The following is a 15800-nucleotide window of genomic DNA, read 5'->3' on the forward strand; positions in this document are numbered from 1 at the left end:
AGTTGTTTTGGGCTTAATGTAGTGGGGTCGCTCTTATCAGAGCAAGTTAAGGGCACCTCTTATCAGATGCACCGTCCAAGACAGAACTGTATCAGGAGAACCCTGCGCTTTAATAAAGTAGATGTGGCTAAGCCACGACCCCCTCCCCACCCCCCAGCGCACCCCCAAGTTTGTAATTGAGCCTGCTCCCATTCAGACCCGCTTCAATTAATTTTGTTAAGATTTAATTACGTGTAAAGTGGTTTAAAAAAAAAAAAAAGACCGGAGCCCAAGTTATCACACGTGCCGCTCCGTGAGGGGTGTCAACTTTCAAACCAGCTGCCGCTGGTGTATCAGGGACCCTTAATAACTGTTTCTTATGTAGCTTAATCCATACTTTCCGCCTGGCGTGCCTTTCATTCACATCAGAGTTGCGGAAGCTGGGGGATTAAGGATCGTAAAGCAAGGGCACTGGCCCACCGACAGTTCAAAGAGCCCTGCACTTCCATCGGCTCAGCTGAGGGTTACAAGCTCTGGGAATGGGATGCAAACTTTTGATCTTCAGTTCCTCTCTCTATACATTTACCTTGATCATTCCATGTGCGGTAGATTCAGCAAGGGGTAGGTAGATGTGCAGGAAAACAAAGCACCTTTTGACCTTGGAGAGTAGAGATACGTAGAGATTAGGGTCAGTTCATTAAGAGGCGATTCAGGCAGCACCTGGTAAGACTGGCCTCAGGAAAGTTATGTAGATTTCAGCATGTACAGTAATCTCCTTCATCTCTACATTGTATTTTTTAACAGATTTAAAGCTTTTTGAATTCTGTGGGGCCTCTGATCTGAACCAGGCAATCACTGGCTGTTGAAATGGCTGCAGTTTCATACCCTTAGTGAAATAGGAACAAAAGGCATCACGTAACATATTGAGTTACGGATTAGATAATGTGTCTTGCTTTAAAACAATTCTGAGAATGTTACACTGTAAATGTAAGAGCATTGCACAGAATAAAGTCATATTTGTCTGAAATAATTGAATCCCAGAAAACAAATCTATAACATTCTGCTCCATGGAAGTGCAAAGAAACTTTATAAAGAATCCTGCGAAGGTTTCCCTGGGGTATAAATGGAGGTAACATACAGAAGGCATTCAGTAGTAGCGTGTATCACTGTCAGAGTGTCTTATGGTCAAATGAAATACTTTTTTTTTTGGACACACTCACAGGTATCATGCTTGGTTAAAAATGGTGCTTACTGTATGTGAAGAAGGCTTTGGGGTTGATGTGTATTTGTTTTGTGCTGGAGCGCCTGTCAAGACCGGGCGAATCATGAGCTACAGCAGGTACCAGGGCACCTTGGTTCCCTCTGTCGAGAAGCTCAAACAGATAATCCAGCATGACCGGAGACCGAAGCATAGTGACCAAAGTGACAAAGAATTAGTTAATTGCACATAAACTAATCTACTGTAACTACCAGCTACTGTACCTCCCCTGTCCAGCTGCACCTCCAGATCTCGGTGCAAGGGGAACGTGTGATGGGAAAGGAGGGACCAGAGCAATCTGGGCAGAAATGGGCAGCCAGGTGGGGCACTGGTCAGGGTTCTGGGCTGGTAGCTGGGAGGTTGCAGGTTCAGATCCTAGGGGACACACTGCTGATAAGGGTAACTGGTCTGAAATGCTCTCGTATTATTACCAGCTGTAAAAGTGGTTGCCAAAGTACAGTATGTTGCTTTGGATGAATATAAATTAGTCATTTTAATTGTAGTCAATTGTAATCTATGCCAGAGGAGGATTTGCAAAATGCTACCTACAGGGGAGTGAATAAATTATGATCCATTATTTTTTTTGGATTTAGTAGTTATGAATAATATGAATTTGTCTTTGTAGTGCTATTAAGACTACAATGTCATGTTTTTTTCTTGTTATCACCCATTTTACAATCTGTACATTTTTTTCTTTTATAAAAAAAGTTTTTTATTCCTGTTTCAATGTTGCAGTGGATCTGTGAAGAGTGTGGGGACAAAAGTGATAGAAGGGGCTGTGTTATAGGCCCAGGGTGTGTTACTCTTTATTACTTTACCAAGTCACCAAAAAAAAAGCTATGTGACTCTTCAATTGCCAAGGCCAACACTCAGTTTGCTCTGCCTTAGTTACAGCTGTACTCGATTCAACAGCTATATAAAGGGCCCTGGATTTTTTGTTTGTATGCTGTTGATCCTCTGTTTTCCACAAAAACATGGGGTACTTAAAAAAAACTAACATCTGATAAAAAAAAAGTATATATTGTCAGCGGTAGGCATTTTCTTAAGATTTGGAATACAAACTGGCGTCCAGACCTTTTGAGACTTTAAATTTACAGTTTTACGTTTAATGAAGAATTAAGAGACAGTATTAGGTTGTTTTTTTTGCTGGAAGGGTTCACTTTTTTAATGTGAGCTTTGTGCTGTGAATAAAGGTCAAATTTGACCTCAGTATCAAATCCCTTCGTTGTGTGGAAAATCTTTCATTTCCATCTGTGGTGACCAGCAGCCCCAGGCTGTCACTGCCTATAGAACTGTAGAAACACATGTGCATTGTGTTTGATTTTAAGTGTCAGACCCCCATCAGCTCCAGGACTTTCTCATACAAAACTAATGGAGAAAGAAAAAGTTGATTTTTTTTGCAATTCATCAACTACAAATTCTCATTCTCCTGGAGTGACTTGTTAGAAACAATATCTGTTTCGTGCACATTCTCTTCCCTTTTGCTTGGTCCTCCAGCTGCAGTTACAGTGTTATCAAAAAGTGCTCCAGGTTTGAATAGCCCTGTCCCTGCAATGAAACTAAGTCTGGCTTAGAAAAGCCTCTCGAATCGGTCATTCGGCAGCCAGTGTGTCTGATTCTGGCTGCCAGCTTCTTGTGCAGTGCTGGAAAAGATCTCTTGCTCTGCAGTTTTACTGTGCTTTTTTTTCACTTTCAAACACACAAAGATATATTTTTTGGGGGCATTTGCTATTCAAATACATTAAGGCTACTTCAATTAGCTAACACTCCCTGCAGCAATTCATTTCATGCCAAAGAGTCGACGATAACACCCTCCTTTAATAAAATCCAGTGACTTGTGGATTACTGATGAATGCTGCCATTGTTATCCACTGTGCACCTTATCAAATACCTTTTTTTCAAATCATCGGTCGGGGATATGGAAAATTATGTAAAAATTGCATGATTCATTCTCATTACCATTTTGGAAGATCTTTCAATCAGGCGAACGGCAAATGGGTGTTTGTTTTTTTCTGTTTTACAGAACTCCATGTACTAGGAAACTGTAATATTGTGTCATAGCTATATACATATATGAATATATATATATTTAGAACTTGATAAAATGAGTAGATTTTGAGCATTAAAGAAGATTGTCTTTGAAAGGACAAGAGACGTCATGTTTCCACCTGAAAGGAATGTCCCACTCTTATGACTTTTGCAAACCTTGCGAACTTTTAAGTAGGTAAAGGCAAGATTCTTTCACTTCCAATCTCATGTCATGGGCTCTGGGCAATGCAGTAGTAGTACCTTGATAAGACATTGTGTCCCTCTGCGCAATATTTCTTCTGTTTAAATAAGTGATGCAAATGTTTCAAACTTACTGAGCTGTAATGAATATATACAAAAATAAAATATATATCACCATAGCCATATATCACCATATATCATTTAAGCAGGACCAAAGACGCTATGGAGATATTTTTTTTTCAAAAAAGGCACTTAAAGGAGAGGGTTTCAGGACTCCAGGTAGGGGGTCTCAAAATTAAATGGAAATGTTTTAATCTAACAAAAGCATGTAAAATGAAACTTAAAGAGAACTAAAGGAAAACCTACTGGATTCTGGAACACCTGCTGGGAGTCCCTGGTTTAGGTCTTTAGCACCACTGGCTCTCCCGTCAGGCACGGTGGAGCTTGCAGTCTGTCAGGTGTTGAGCCGCTCTGCAGGTGGGCGTGTCAGCGGAGACTGTGTGCATTCTCTCCCAGTACTGGACCAGGGAGGAAGAGACTGGAAAATGTGCCGATTCCCAATTTTGTGGGCATGTAATAAAAAAATAATTGGCAATTCCCATTCCAATTAAAAAAAATAGACCTTCAGGGAAGCTGAGAGGTGATTGTTTGCTGAGTAGACCTGCAGGCACTGACGGGTAACTAACTTATGCAAACAGGTGAAAAGCAGAGCATGTGTGCATTCTTGAGGGGTACTTTGGGTGTCGGTGCAGTTAGCTCTGATGTTCCAGTGTTTCATGTGTAAAAGGAAATGCGTCTTACGCAATTTAAACACAATTTACTGAACTTTACATAACCCCCACATTTTCTTTCTTTTCTCTCAGCAGGCATCTTCTGCAGCCAACCGGATGCTTGAGTCGCAGTCCATAAACGAGCTGAAAGCCGAGATTGTGTCCTTGAAAGGGCTTCTCCTAAGCAGGTACTGACAGACAGCTGCGTTCTTGTGTTTGTTTTTGTGGTTTAAGTTGGTGTTGAAACTCTAACACATGGAATCACAGAAATCATATCACAGTAAATGTAGTAAATATCAAGTGATATATGAGCGTATGTGAGAAACACACAGAGCAAGCATTGATTAACTTGATAGGATTGAAAGAAGAATTCAGAACGAGCATGCAGTGATCTAATCTTTTTCTAGCGATCTTGATAACTGCAAGTTCTACCTGTTTAGCACAACAGGTTTTCGTTAGCTTCCTTCTGCACAAGATTCTCTTGCCATTGGTCTTGTTAGTCAGACCTAGAGCCTGATTTCCCTGTGCAGCTAAACCCAGGCTCAGGTCAACTAACACTCCTCTGCACCTCTCATCCAGACAGCAAGAAACCTGCGCACGACAGATCATTGCCTCTCGCTCTCCTGAAATGTATGCAGTTTTAAACGTTCATAAATATTCATTTGATCCTATGTTCGTCATGCAAATGAAGTTTTTAAGCAATCGTTTACACTAAAAAATCATGGAAGATTAAAGCATTCTGTGCAACGCTTCTCGGGTACAGGAGTTTTGGTTGTTTTACATGTTTATTTAAAATTAATTTCTCGGCCCACTTTTTTTTTTTCCCCTTGCTACATCATAAGCCTTTGTGCTGCTCACTTTTATAGCTGCCGGAAACTCTAGCACAGTCATCAAGGGTTAACATCACACTGGAGACAACTTGGGAATACATCTCCATGTTTTCTTAGGTTAAGCTGTTTCAATCCTGTAATTCCTGTGCAAGGCAGAATTAACCTCGACCTGTCTGTGAATTTCTTAAAATGAGCTGGTTCTCTGAGAGGAAGGGGAAGACAAGGCGCTGAAACTTGGACCCAGCATTAAAGGGTCGTCAGAAAAAAAATAGTTCCAGGGACACACAGACAGAAGCAGCAACAGCAGCGGAGAAAGTGACTGTAAAGCCTTCGTTTCGTTTCCTGGTAGTTTAAACCGCTGCCGGTCCGGCCAGCTTGTGACGCTTTTTCATGGGACAGTCTTTGGGGTGGCGAGGCACACTGCGGGAGAGGGGGGGCACCTCCGGGAGGGGCCTCCCTGCTGCCTGGCTCTCCTCCAGGGCACTGGAGGGCAGGACACACGGCCCCTGCGGGGCACTCTTTGATCTGAGTGACAGTGCTTCACCTGAGCCGGTGGCGTGCTGTACGCGTGGCGCCCAGGCTTCCTCGCCAGCAGCCTCTTTGCAATACAAATGCGCATTCGCCACGAGCGGGGCCGGCCCTGAGCCATCTCTGAACAGATAGCGTTCTGGTTTTGTATGTGTTTTGTTAGTCTGTGTGCTTGAAGCATGGTTCGCCCCTGATCAAACAGCCCGCCACGAGGATGATAAAAGTAGGCGAAATTTGTTTAGAACTGCCCCCCCCCCCCAATAGTCCCCAGGGTGTGAGTGTGGGTGGGGGAGCTGACTGGGGGGCGGGGGGGGGATAGTGCTGTCATTAGAATGAATTTACTGTTCCTTTCCAGCGTGGCTAAGTGCTTTTTGAAAAACTGAGAGTATGCATTTTTTATAATGTGGGAGCAAACAAAATCGGCAAATTAAATTTCTTGATAGCATTTATGATGATAATGAATAATGTGCGCATCATCTTGTTTGTATTGTGAAGAGATGCTGAGGTGATGGAAACTCCCACAGCTGCCTTTTTTTTCTTTCCTGTTCTGCTGGTGAAGTCAAGACACTGCCTGCATCTGAAAAGCCTGCAGTAGAGCTGTAAGCAGGCCTGAAGTGCGCAGCCTCTGCTCTGTGCGGGTGCTTGGGCCAGGGTGGCTGACCAGTAGGGTCCCACAGCAGATGGAGACAGAAGAACGGACTGAATGATTCCGTTGTAATAAAAGATTTGAGAGTTTAGGACCAGCACTCCCACACTGGTACATGCGCCAGGATAAGGGATAGGCAATGAAAGGCGTGGACAGCCTGATCTACCTGAGTCTTCCTAAAAAAGCTGTGTGCACACTGTCTCCCTTTGACCAAAATTCCCGTCTCCACCAGAATCCTGGAAGTGAGAGTATCCTGAGTAGTTCCGTGAGCAGCAAAGCTCACACAGCACAGCATTTGTCAGTAATCCACAAGTCGCTGGATTTTATTAAAGGAAGATCTTGTCGGTGACTCTTTGGGGAACAACAGCTTTATCCCTCGGTCCTTAGTCACTACTGCATGCTGATGCTCTGTGACTCCTATTATAAGCAGAGGATTTAGTTCTGGAAGTGTGAGCAAAAACAAAAAAAGCGTCCAGAATGATTCCAGAAAACGTGCCAAGCTTTCCCTGCGAAGCTCAGCGACTTGTGTCCTTCTGTCTTGATTCCTCCCCCCCTCTCCCAGGAGGCAGTTTCCCGCGTCTCCCTCGGCTCCTAAAATCCCGTCCTGGCAGATCCCGCTGAAGCCGGCCACGCTGAGCAGCTCCCCCTCGGTCAACCACAACAACAGCAGCAGCGACATCTCCCCCGTCAGCAACGAGTCGGCCTCCTCCTCGCCCGTCAAGGAGGGCCACAGCCCCGCGGGCGCCCCGGTGGGGGGCCAGGCCCTGGCCGGCGAGGGGCCGCTGGCCGGCCAGCTGCCCCTGGACGTGAAGGGGCAGGTGCGCATGGAGGTGCAGGGGGAGGAGGAGAGGAAGGAGGAGGAGGACGACGAGGATGACGACGTGAGCCACGTGGACGAAGAGGAGCCCCTCCCCGTGCAGACGGAGGACCGGCGAGGGGGGGATGGACAGATCAACGAGCACGTGGACAAGCTGCGGCGCCCAGAGGGGGCCAGCAACGAGAGCGAAGTGGACTGAGTGCCGCGCTTCTCCTCCCCGAATCGCTTTTTGTCCTCTGCCATTATGACACCTCTGATTCTATGATTTCTCTGTATGATATAATATGCATCTTGGCAGGCTGGAAACATGCGTGACTGCAGGTCCTGGATCGGGGATCTGCAGTGTCCTGTACAATATGTGGCTTGATTTTCAGTTTTCGTCACGCAGATTGGTCCAACATTATTGCATGGCTGGGCCAGTAGGTTTTTCTTTGTGGATCTTCTCAAAGCACAGGATGACTACATGAAAGCAGCGCAGAGTCTGGCCCTTTTATTTTTTCCCTGCTTACACTCGACACAGAGTTCTGCAAAACAGACTGACATGAAAAACCAGTAACTGTTGTGAATTACATTACACGGAACATAGTGACTATAGACATTAATGCATAACCAAATTGTTAGGGTAATCTGGTAGTTTGACTATTTGTTTTCTTTCAAAACAGGGGGCTACAGTGAGTAATTTTGGACACCAAAGAGGTAGAATATCGACAACCCTGTCCAGTGCACTTTAGCACCAGGTCACAAACTAGGTGACCAATGTTTCTGTGCTTGTTTAAAAGCTGTTTTTTGTGCAACCAAGTCAGCTATCTCAGTAAGTGAGATTTATTCATTTAAGTTTATTTCATAGCCTGTCCCTGCTGGACAAACCACCTGGCACCCCACAGACGTAGCAGGAAGAAAAGTGTGGTATTGTGCTAGCTTCATCAGGCGCTTAGGAAACTCCTGAACGTTACGGTTATTTCTAACATTCACTAAAATAGAAACTTGGATTAGTTTCATAATCACTTGGTTTCAGTCAAGGAATACACGGTTTCAAAGGACAGAGCCACAAACCCTGGAGGAAGGTGAAGTTTTTTCCTTAGCCTTCTGTTTTGTTCTGTCTCTGCACAGTAAATCGGTACGTTTCAGGCTGGTGCATTTGCTCAGTTTCAGGTGGCATTGCTGATTCGTGTATGAAGTTTGTTAATAATCTAATGATCAACAAATAACAAATGCTTTAGTTCATGCAACACGAAATGTCAGGGAGGCTAAAAATCTGAAATCTAATACTGAAAGCCTGTTATATTACATGACAGACCCTCCAGTCCAAATTATATCACCCGCCTACTGTGAATGATCTTAGCATGCACCACCGTTTTTGTCGTTAAACTGTAGTACAATGGATTCACAAGCAGCAATTAGGGCTTCTGCCTTAAACTGGGACTTACCTATGAAAATCGTGGGGGCAGGAGAAAAGAGAATGAAGACAGTCTGCAGTGTGAGTGCCGAGTAATGTATGAATTTTTCACTAATGAAATTACTCATTCACCCAGCTGACAAGAAGATCCTTCAAGTGAGAAGTACAGTATCTGTTCCGCTATTAACAAATCGTTTTCATGGAAAAAGCTGGAGGAGGCTGGGTAAAATACTTTGAGGCATTAAGAGGGAAGAGTCTGCTGCAGCTCAGGCACTGGTCAAACAACAGTTGTTTCCTTTTTTAAAACAAGTGCTCACCTGTATTTTGTTCCGGAAACTGTTTCTTGCCTTTCTGCTCAGTCAACCCACTGAGTAATTTAGAGACATGACACTTTCTTTTTTTTTTAACAATTGTGTAAAGGGTGATGAGTAATCTGGAAAAACAAAAGAGCAGAATAAGATGTACAATCCCAGAAGCCAGGTCCCTGTCTATGAGTGTGTGGCTGACATATGTGTCCAGCTGTTGCCAGAGTTCACCTGTCACACAGTAAAGCAGAACAGTGAGATAGTGACTGATATGAACCTGCCTGGATAGCGTTCACAGGCTTCTTGAAAAATAAACCTTGCAGAGGAGCTGTTTGTTGACATTCAAACGTTAGCACAAATTTGTTACCAGCTTAAAATGCAATGCTTGCTGGAGATTTTAAATGTACGGTTTTCTTTTTTTACAACTCTGCGTTTCTCTTTGCAGTATGATTTCTAACTGAAAGCTGTCAGCTGGTAATTGTGACTATGTATAACTGCCGATATCAAAAGAAAATGTATATAATTGTAATAAATCTGGTTTAACACAATACACCACATGCTTGAAGTACAGACTTTGTTTCTGTTGCAAACAATAGTAACAATAGCAATTGCAACTTTCATCAACTGTTTTATAGAAAATCATGATACATGGTTTGTAAACTCATGATATCATCTTGTAGAGTTACACAGATTAATGAAAAAGAAATCGTGGTGCTGAGAGCTTATGACAGCAAGCTGATTTCACTGCACTTTACCGTAGTATCTTGTCATACTTGTGCAGAAAACATCATTCCGTTGGCAGGGGAAGTTACAAGGCAGAGAGTCTTGGTTGTATTACTCCAATTAAACACACTGCCATTGTGAATTTTGAAGAAAGTACACTTTTGTGATGTTTGTGATCTCAAGTTTGAGGGTTTATTTAGAAGACTTATTTCCTAGCCTCTTTCTCCGACAGAGGATGGGTATGCTGGCGTTTTATTTTCCTTGAAATTAGTGCTTACTGAATTTGTCAGTGGGTTCTTGGGGAAAAAAAACTATTTGACTCAATAAGCCTAAAATGACACCCTTTAAAAAATGAAGTAAGGCGAGTGAATATTCCAGTGCATTATCAAGTTTATGAATTTAATTTATCTGTCAGGGACGAAATGATCAATAGCATTTGATGTATTGATGTGGTGTATAAACTTCTGGATGGTTCGATACCACATCCCTTTGTAATCCATTAACCTTTCCCATGAGTTCAGTCCTACCTGAGATTTATTGGGGCTGCTGTAATAAATGCACTTGTACATCATTTAGTGCCCTGTGGGATATATCGTGCATTCTCATTCAGAAAGCCCCCATCTGATGCAATTTCTAATTTCTTTGTACATTTTTAAGGGGGCCTTGGAGGGACCTGATATATTATTGGATGGGCAATCCTCTATGTACCGTTTGTTTGAAAAGGGGGAACTATTGTAGTTATTAAAAACAGCAACTGTTCTTATTCAAGGACCAAAACGTTCTAAAAGCATAGTTTGGCTTTTCACATGTCTCTTGCGTTACCAAGGGAGTTTAAAGCTTTAGGCTCATCAATCTGACTGCTAAACGTAGACCACTCAATAGGAGAATGTATTGATGTGGCCTGAGCTGCATTGTTCTCCTCAACTGAGCACTCAGCAGGTTAGAAGGCTGAGTGTCTCCACTGATCAATGATAGGGTATTTAGCCGTCCCCTGCTAGATCACCAGGTGTGGCTGTCCATAGTCAATTTAATGTGACAGGAGACCACTACATTTCTCAGTTTGTGTTGGCCATGCAGTGGTAAATTTTACTGACTCCATTTCAGTGTTGTGACATGTTAAAAATTGCATGAAACAAAAAAAAAATGATTTAGAGATGAAACGTATGTTTCCCCCTTTCAGAAAAGGAACACCCTTTGCACGTGGGAAATTTTCTTTTTTTTTTTGCAGCCTATGCAGTGCGCAGTGCTAAAGATCAGGATGAAAACTGCACTGTTCTTTAATGGTGGCTGTCCATAACGAAACCCTGGAGGCAAAGTTTAGCATCTGTTATTTCCATAGCTCCATGCATTCTTTCCAACCTAGAAATGGACTCTACTCTGAGGTACTTCAGTCTTTGTTATAGACAAGCAAATATTACATTGCAATATTACATCAAATCCTTTGTGGCGCATGACCTCAGTTTCTGTTTTTGTTTTTGGCTCTTTACAGGGTTAGCTATATATTAACAATTAGTAATTCAAGTTGTTACACTGTTTTAAACTTTTTGTGGTGGTTAGTTTTATTAGCGAAATATGAATCAGAGAAAATACCAATACAAAATTGTCATTTTTTTAAACTAAATGAAGAAAAAAACAGCCTGAATTTCCATTACTTTCTTGGCATTTCCCACTAGCAAACCTCAAGACGTCGAAAGTGAGCAAAGTGCCTACTTTTTTTTCTGTTACCAAGGTCATTTTTATCTGCAATAAATCTTGTTTTTTATATCTGCATCTTCCCCTACGCTCATTTCACAGGTTATTTTGCTGCAGCCCATGTAGCTGACAACAAAAGGAAATAAAACCACAAACGGAGAAAAGCAGAACCTTAAATGTTAAAGGGGTCTTTTAAGTTTGTTTTGTAAAAAAAAAAGGAAATCACTAACATTTCTTTCCATTGCTTGTTGTGAATGAACGGAGTCAGCTGTGAGAAAGATTGCGAGTTTGGGTAATCTTACGTATACATTTTACAATCATATCTTTGAGTCCGTGATAAAAAAAAGAAGTGAAAACCTTTTTACCTCACTTTACAAAAGACAAGAGGCACAGAATTATTCACCCTACACCTGTGAGCCTTTTTTTTATTTCCTAGAATACCAAGATAAAGTGAAGGCGATTTTGTGCCAAGTAGTTCAATGTTGCTGTTAAATGAAGTCCTTACATTTAGGAGGGATGACAATAACCAAGCCTCATTTATCCCAGCTTGTCATTACTCGCTAGGAATATTTACCATCAACAAACCCCTCTTTTAAACAGTGAAGTATCCTCCTCCACCCCATCTTCGCGTCCCCAAGTTGTTCAGTGGAGCTGCCCTTGGTTAACTCCTCACCCTGCAGGGGGCTCCCAGCCTGCTCGTCCTGTGGCCCAGGGGCTGCCCCTGGACCAGGCTGCTTAAAGCAAATGTCACCGTACTGAAATTACTTGATCAACACCCTCAGCGCATCTAATTCGGGGCTCTCGTTATTTCTCATGAACTACTGCCGGCTAGTCATTCCAGCTGATGCCATGCTGACGTTTGGTACACTGTGGCAAAGCCCACCTTCACCGAACGGAAAAACGACATTTTCCCGGAGTCCCCTTGATAAAACAGTGAGTCAGGAGAGGGGCACCGAGCATGAGTGAGTATGAGTATTATCATTTGAGAATTCTTACCAGTCAAGTGAAAATAGTGTGACAGTGCTGAGACAGTTACAGGAGTGAAACTAATTCGCTGTCTTCATGGGTGGCATGGTGGCGCGGTGGATAGCATTGCTGCCTCACAGTGCTGGGGCTCTGGGTTCAATTCCTCAAGTGCCGTCTGCGTGGAGTTTATATGTTCTCCTCATGTGGGTATCCCCTGGGGGCTCCAGTTTCCTCCCACAGTCCGAAAACAAGCTAGTAGTTAAATCAGCTTCTGGGAAAATTGGTCTGGTGTAAGGTGTCTGTACTCTATGTGCCCTGCGATGGACTGGCATTCTGTCCAGGTTGTATCCTGCCCTGTGCCTGTTGATTGTGGAGACAGGCTCCAGCTCCCTGTGACCCAGAATTAGATGAAGCGGTTAGAGGAAGGATGGATGGATTTATTTTGTTCATGCTGAGGGAAGAAAAGGCTTGTTACTAATTTCAGCAAGTTTGGTTCAGTCTTTGCACCTTACAAGGCCGTTGCTTCAGAGACTCAGGCCCCAATGTGAAAGGTAGCTCAGCGGGGATCAACACGCCACAGTAACATCCTTTACTGTGAACATGAGGAGCTGAGCTGCCTGTATATGGCTTCAGCTTCTGGCATGGATGACCACAGAAAGCCATTAACTACTTTGTCATCACTTGTTGCATAAACTCGCAACAATCAGGCAGCATCAGGTTTCCTCCAACACTCTCTTGAAGCTGCCCCTGGCCTACATTCAAGTTTGAATTCAACAAATATGTGGTCGTCACTGTCGTGAGACTCAGAGCCGCAGTCGGGGGGCACAGGCTTGTTTGAGCCGGTGGAGCAGGAGGATCCGGTCGAGGCTTTGTGAAGGTAACGGGGGCAAGAGAGAGAGAGAAAAAAAGCATAATGGCTCGATAATAACAGCCACGCCCTGTCTGCAAGGAGCAGAATCGGTGAGCTCGGCTCTGCCGACACTTCTGGCCAGCGTGAAGCTGTGGAGGCCCTGCCTGAGCAACAGGTGCGCCACTTTCCCATGTTCGTGAGCTAGACAAACCATCAGAGAGGACATCAGGATAGCTCCTGGAGCATGCTGCAGAGAGAGAGAGGGAGAAGGTTGAGTCAGTGAAAGAACAGGTCAGCAGACCCATTTCAGTCATTCTTATGGTTCCAGCGACAGGTAATGTTTTCCTTGCCTTTCGCGCGGCTCTGTGTTCTGAGATTGACATATCGTCCCCGTCACAGACGGGCCTCCGCAGCAGCCTTCCGACTTCTGTCTAGCCAAGTCCCATTGAAAACGTAGGCCGCCTGGTGCTGTCGCGGGCACTCAAGGGCCTTTGGGCCCTCCGGATGGCCTGATGGCCTTCCTCGGAAGAAGCCAGGGTGTCGGTTCCAGCTCATGGCTGGGCAGCTCCTGTTTCCGTGCTGCTTGTTTTCACTGCGGGTCCCCTGTCAGGAATGAGGACGCCCCCTCTCCCTCGCTGTCGGGTTGCCACGTGTAAAGTTGTTGTTTTGGGAGGTGCTCCAGTTCAGCGCGAAGCTGGGGGCCTGTGTGTGTGTTCAGTGCGAAGCTGGGGGCCTGTGTGTGTGTTCAGCGCGAAGCTGGGGGCGTGTGTGTGTGTTCAGTGCGAAGCTGGGGGCTTGTGTGTGTGTTCAGCGCGAAGCTGGGGGCGTGTGTGTTTTTGTGCTCCCCGACGGCTCTCCAGCCTCCAAGGGATGACCCTGTTGCGAACACGTCCCCGGAGAAACACAATCCATATATTCCTGTATTCCTAAAAACACCCACAGAATCGCTGGATGGGCCCTTAGCACCCATTTTGGATGGAGCTGCAGTTGTGTCAAAATTCCTTTTGTAACAGAAAACCCCCAGTTGATGATGCACATTTTCTATTAATAGCATCGTCAAAATCTTCCCAAGCTTTGCCTTTTCCATGCGGCAAATGTCACATTGCTGATGTATTCCATATTAAATTACAGACTTTCAAGTGTGGGTGACTGTGTGTGATCAACAACTATAATGTGGAGGATTAGAATTCTACCCCATCACACCTGTTTTAACTCTCCTTTTCACAAAGGGCACAGCTGCAACACCAGAACAGGCCATTTTATTATGTAGTTATTATGTGGGCTCTTCACGGGATTCTGTTGTTCTGTTGATTCTTTTGACTGCTTTTGATGTAGATCATCTGCTACTAGAAACAGGAATCGCCCCAATTTTGCTTGCTGCACTGACAGACAATCTGTGATTTGATGTGCAAAATCATTCTTCACTGTCAGTGTCAACTATAAATGCAAATAGATGACCCATAATAAGCATATAAGGACTGTTCAACTCACTGCTCACTGTACAACTCTATGTTCAGAGGAAGATTTCCTTCATTTCTTCTGCTGGCTGCAAGACCTCCCACCAGGAAGGCGTCATCTACCTGAGCTGGCAAGGTAAAAAATGCTCCTGTATTGTTTTTGACACACTCCAGAAGCCGCATCAAAACACCTGGTTCAGCCGGCTGGAACAGGTAGGTGGGCAGATTTGCTTCCCACATACAGTAAAAGGCATATTGTGTATCTTGCTTTGAGGCCTCGCTGTCATCTTGGTGAGCTTGTCTGACATGATCGAGTATTTGTTTCCAGCAACATGCAGATAGGAGGAAGTCTCCAAGGCCATTAGAAGCCTTTAATCTCGAAAGATGTGGTCAACCCTAAACCATCTTCAACCCAAGATGTTTCGTTTTAAAGTATTTTCCACTGCATCTACAAAAAATGAGCTCCAGTTAAGTGGCAAACATGACAAAAACACGACTGTTTAGGAAGTAAGGCCAAGACACTATGACCATAATGCCATGCAGGATAGCCTTTATTTTGTTTAATGTATTGACATTGATATAAAGTACAACAGGGCTTATGAAGTCCTTTTTGTTCTTATATGGAACAAGCTGATATAAAAAATAAACAAACACACATAATTTTCTGTGTAGCTAATCATAAACAGAAAAGCTGAGTTAGGGTTTGATTACATGTGCAGGTAACCACCTAACCTTGCGGACAAATGCTTCTTATACTGTAGCTCACACTGTAGTCCTCATCCAGAATGGACACACTTTGCATTGGAAACTTTACACCAGTTTAGCATTACCACCCTTTTAAAAATGTTTTAGTTTTCCTTCTCTTCAAGGACTTTCTGCATTGGTCTTGACATTCTTATCAAAGATTTTGTTCTTTAGTTTTTTTCCATTCCTGTAGTTTGAGATACACCTTCTGTATCATCTATGTGCAAACACAAGTATCATATAAAATTCAGCTACAGGATGTGTTTTGAAAGCGAGCCAATGTATCAGTTTTATGCATGTGGAATTTTTGCAATGATATCTCCAGACCTACAGCACATAGAAAACTAAGACAATTATACAGCATATTGAACAATATACCTTTTATCTGTTTAATGTTTTTGAGCCATAAGATTAGTTTTACCATTTCAGTAACTATTTGTAGTTTGTGCATTGATAGTTTACAGATCCCAGCTGCCTTCAAACAGGGAGCTTTTCTCCAAACTAGGATAGGACACATCAGCCATATTTTGGAACAACACGCATATCATCAATTTATTGGAAGGGAAAAATAGGAATGGTTCTAATTTTGAATACAACCTGGTTTGCTGAG

General features: G+C 43.5%; 1 protein-coding gene across 2 annotated transcripts in view; it reads left to right on the top strand.

Moving 5' to 3' along the window:
* pex14 (peroxisomal biogenesis factor 14) overlaps nt 1–9310 on the top strand; it is an 82565-nt gene extending 73255 nt beyond the window's left edge. Inside the window, exons 8-9 of one of the 2 annotated variants that reach the window (XM_088937971.1) lie at nt 4330–4424; nt 6803–9310. In XM_088937971.1, the coding sequence (XP_088794097.1) occupies nt 4330–4424; nt 6803–7256 (549 nt within the window). In that variant the 3' untranslated portion in view covers nt 7257–9310. The remainder of the gene's footprint in view (nt 1–4329; nt 4425–6802) is intronic. The other variant, XM_088937972.1, reaches the window with a different exon arrangement.
* Nucleotides 9311–15800: the final 6490 nt, after the last annotated feature.

Source organism: Atractosteus spatula, chromosome 20, assembly GCF_055471065.1.
Source record: "Atractosteus spatula isolate fAtrSpa1 chromosome 20, fAtrSpa1.hap1, whole genome shotgun sequence".
Taxonomy (NCBI): Eukaryota; Metazoa; Chordata; class Actinopteri; order Semionotiformes; family Lepisosteidae; genus Atractosteus; species Atractosteus spatula.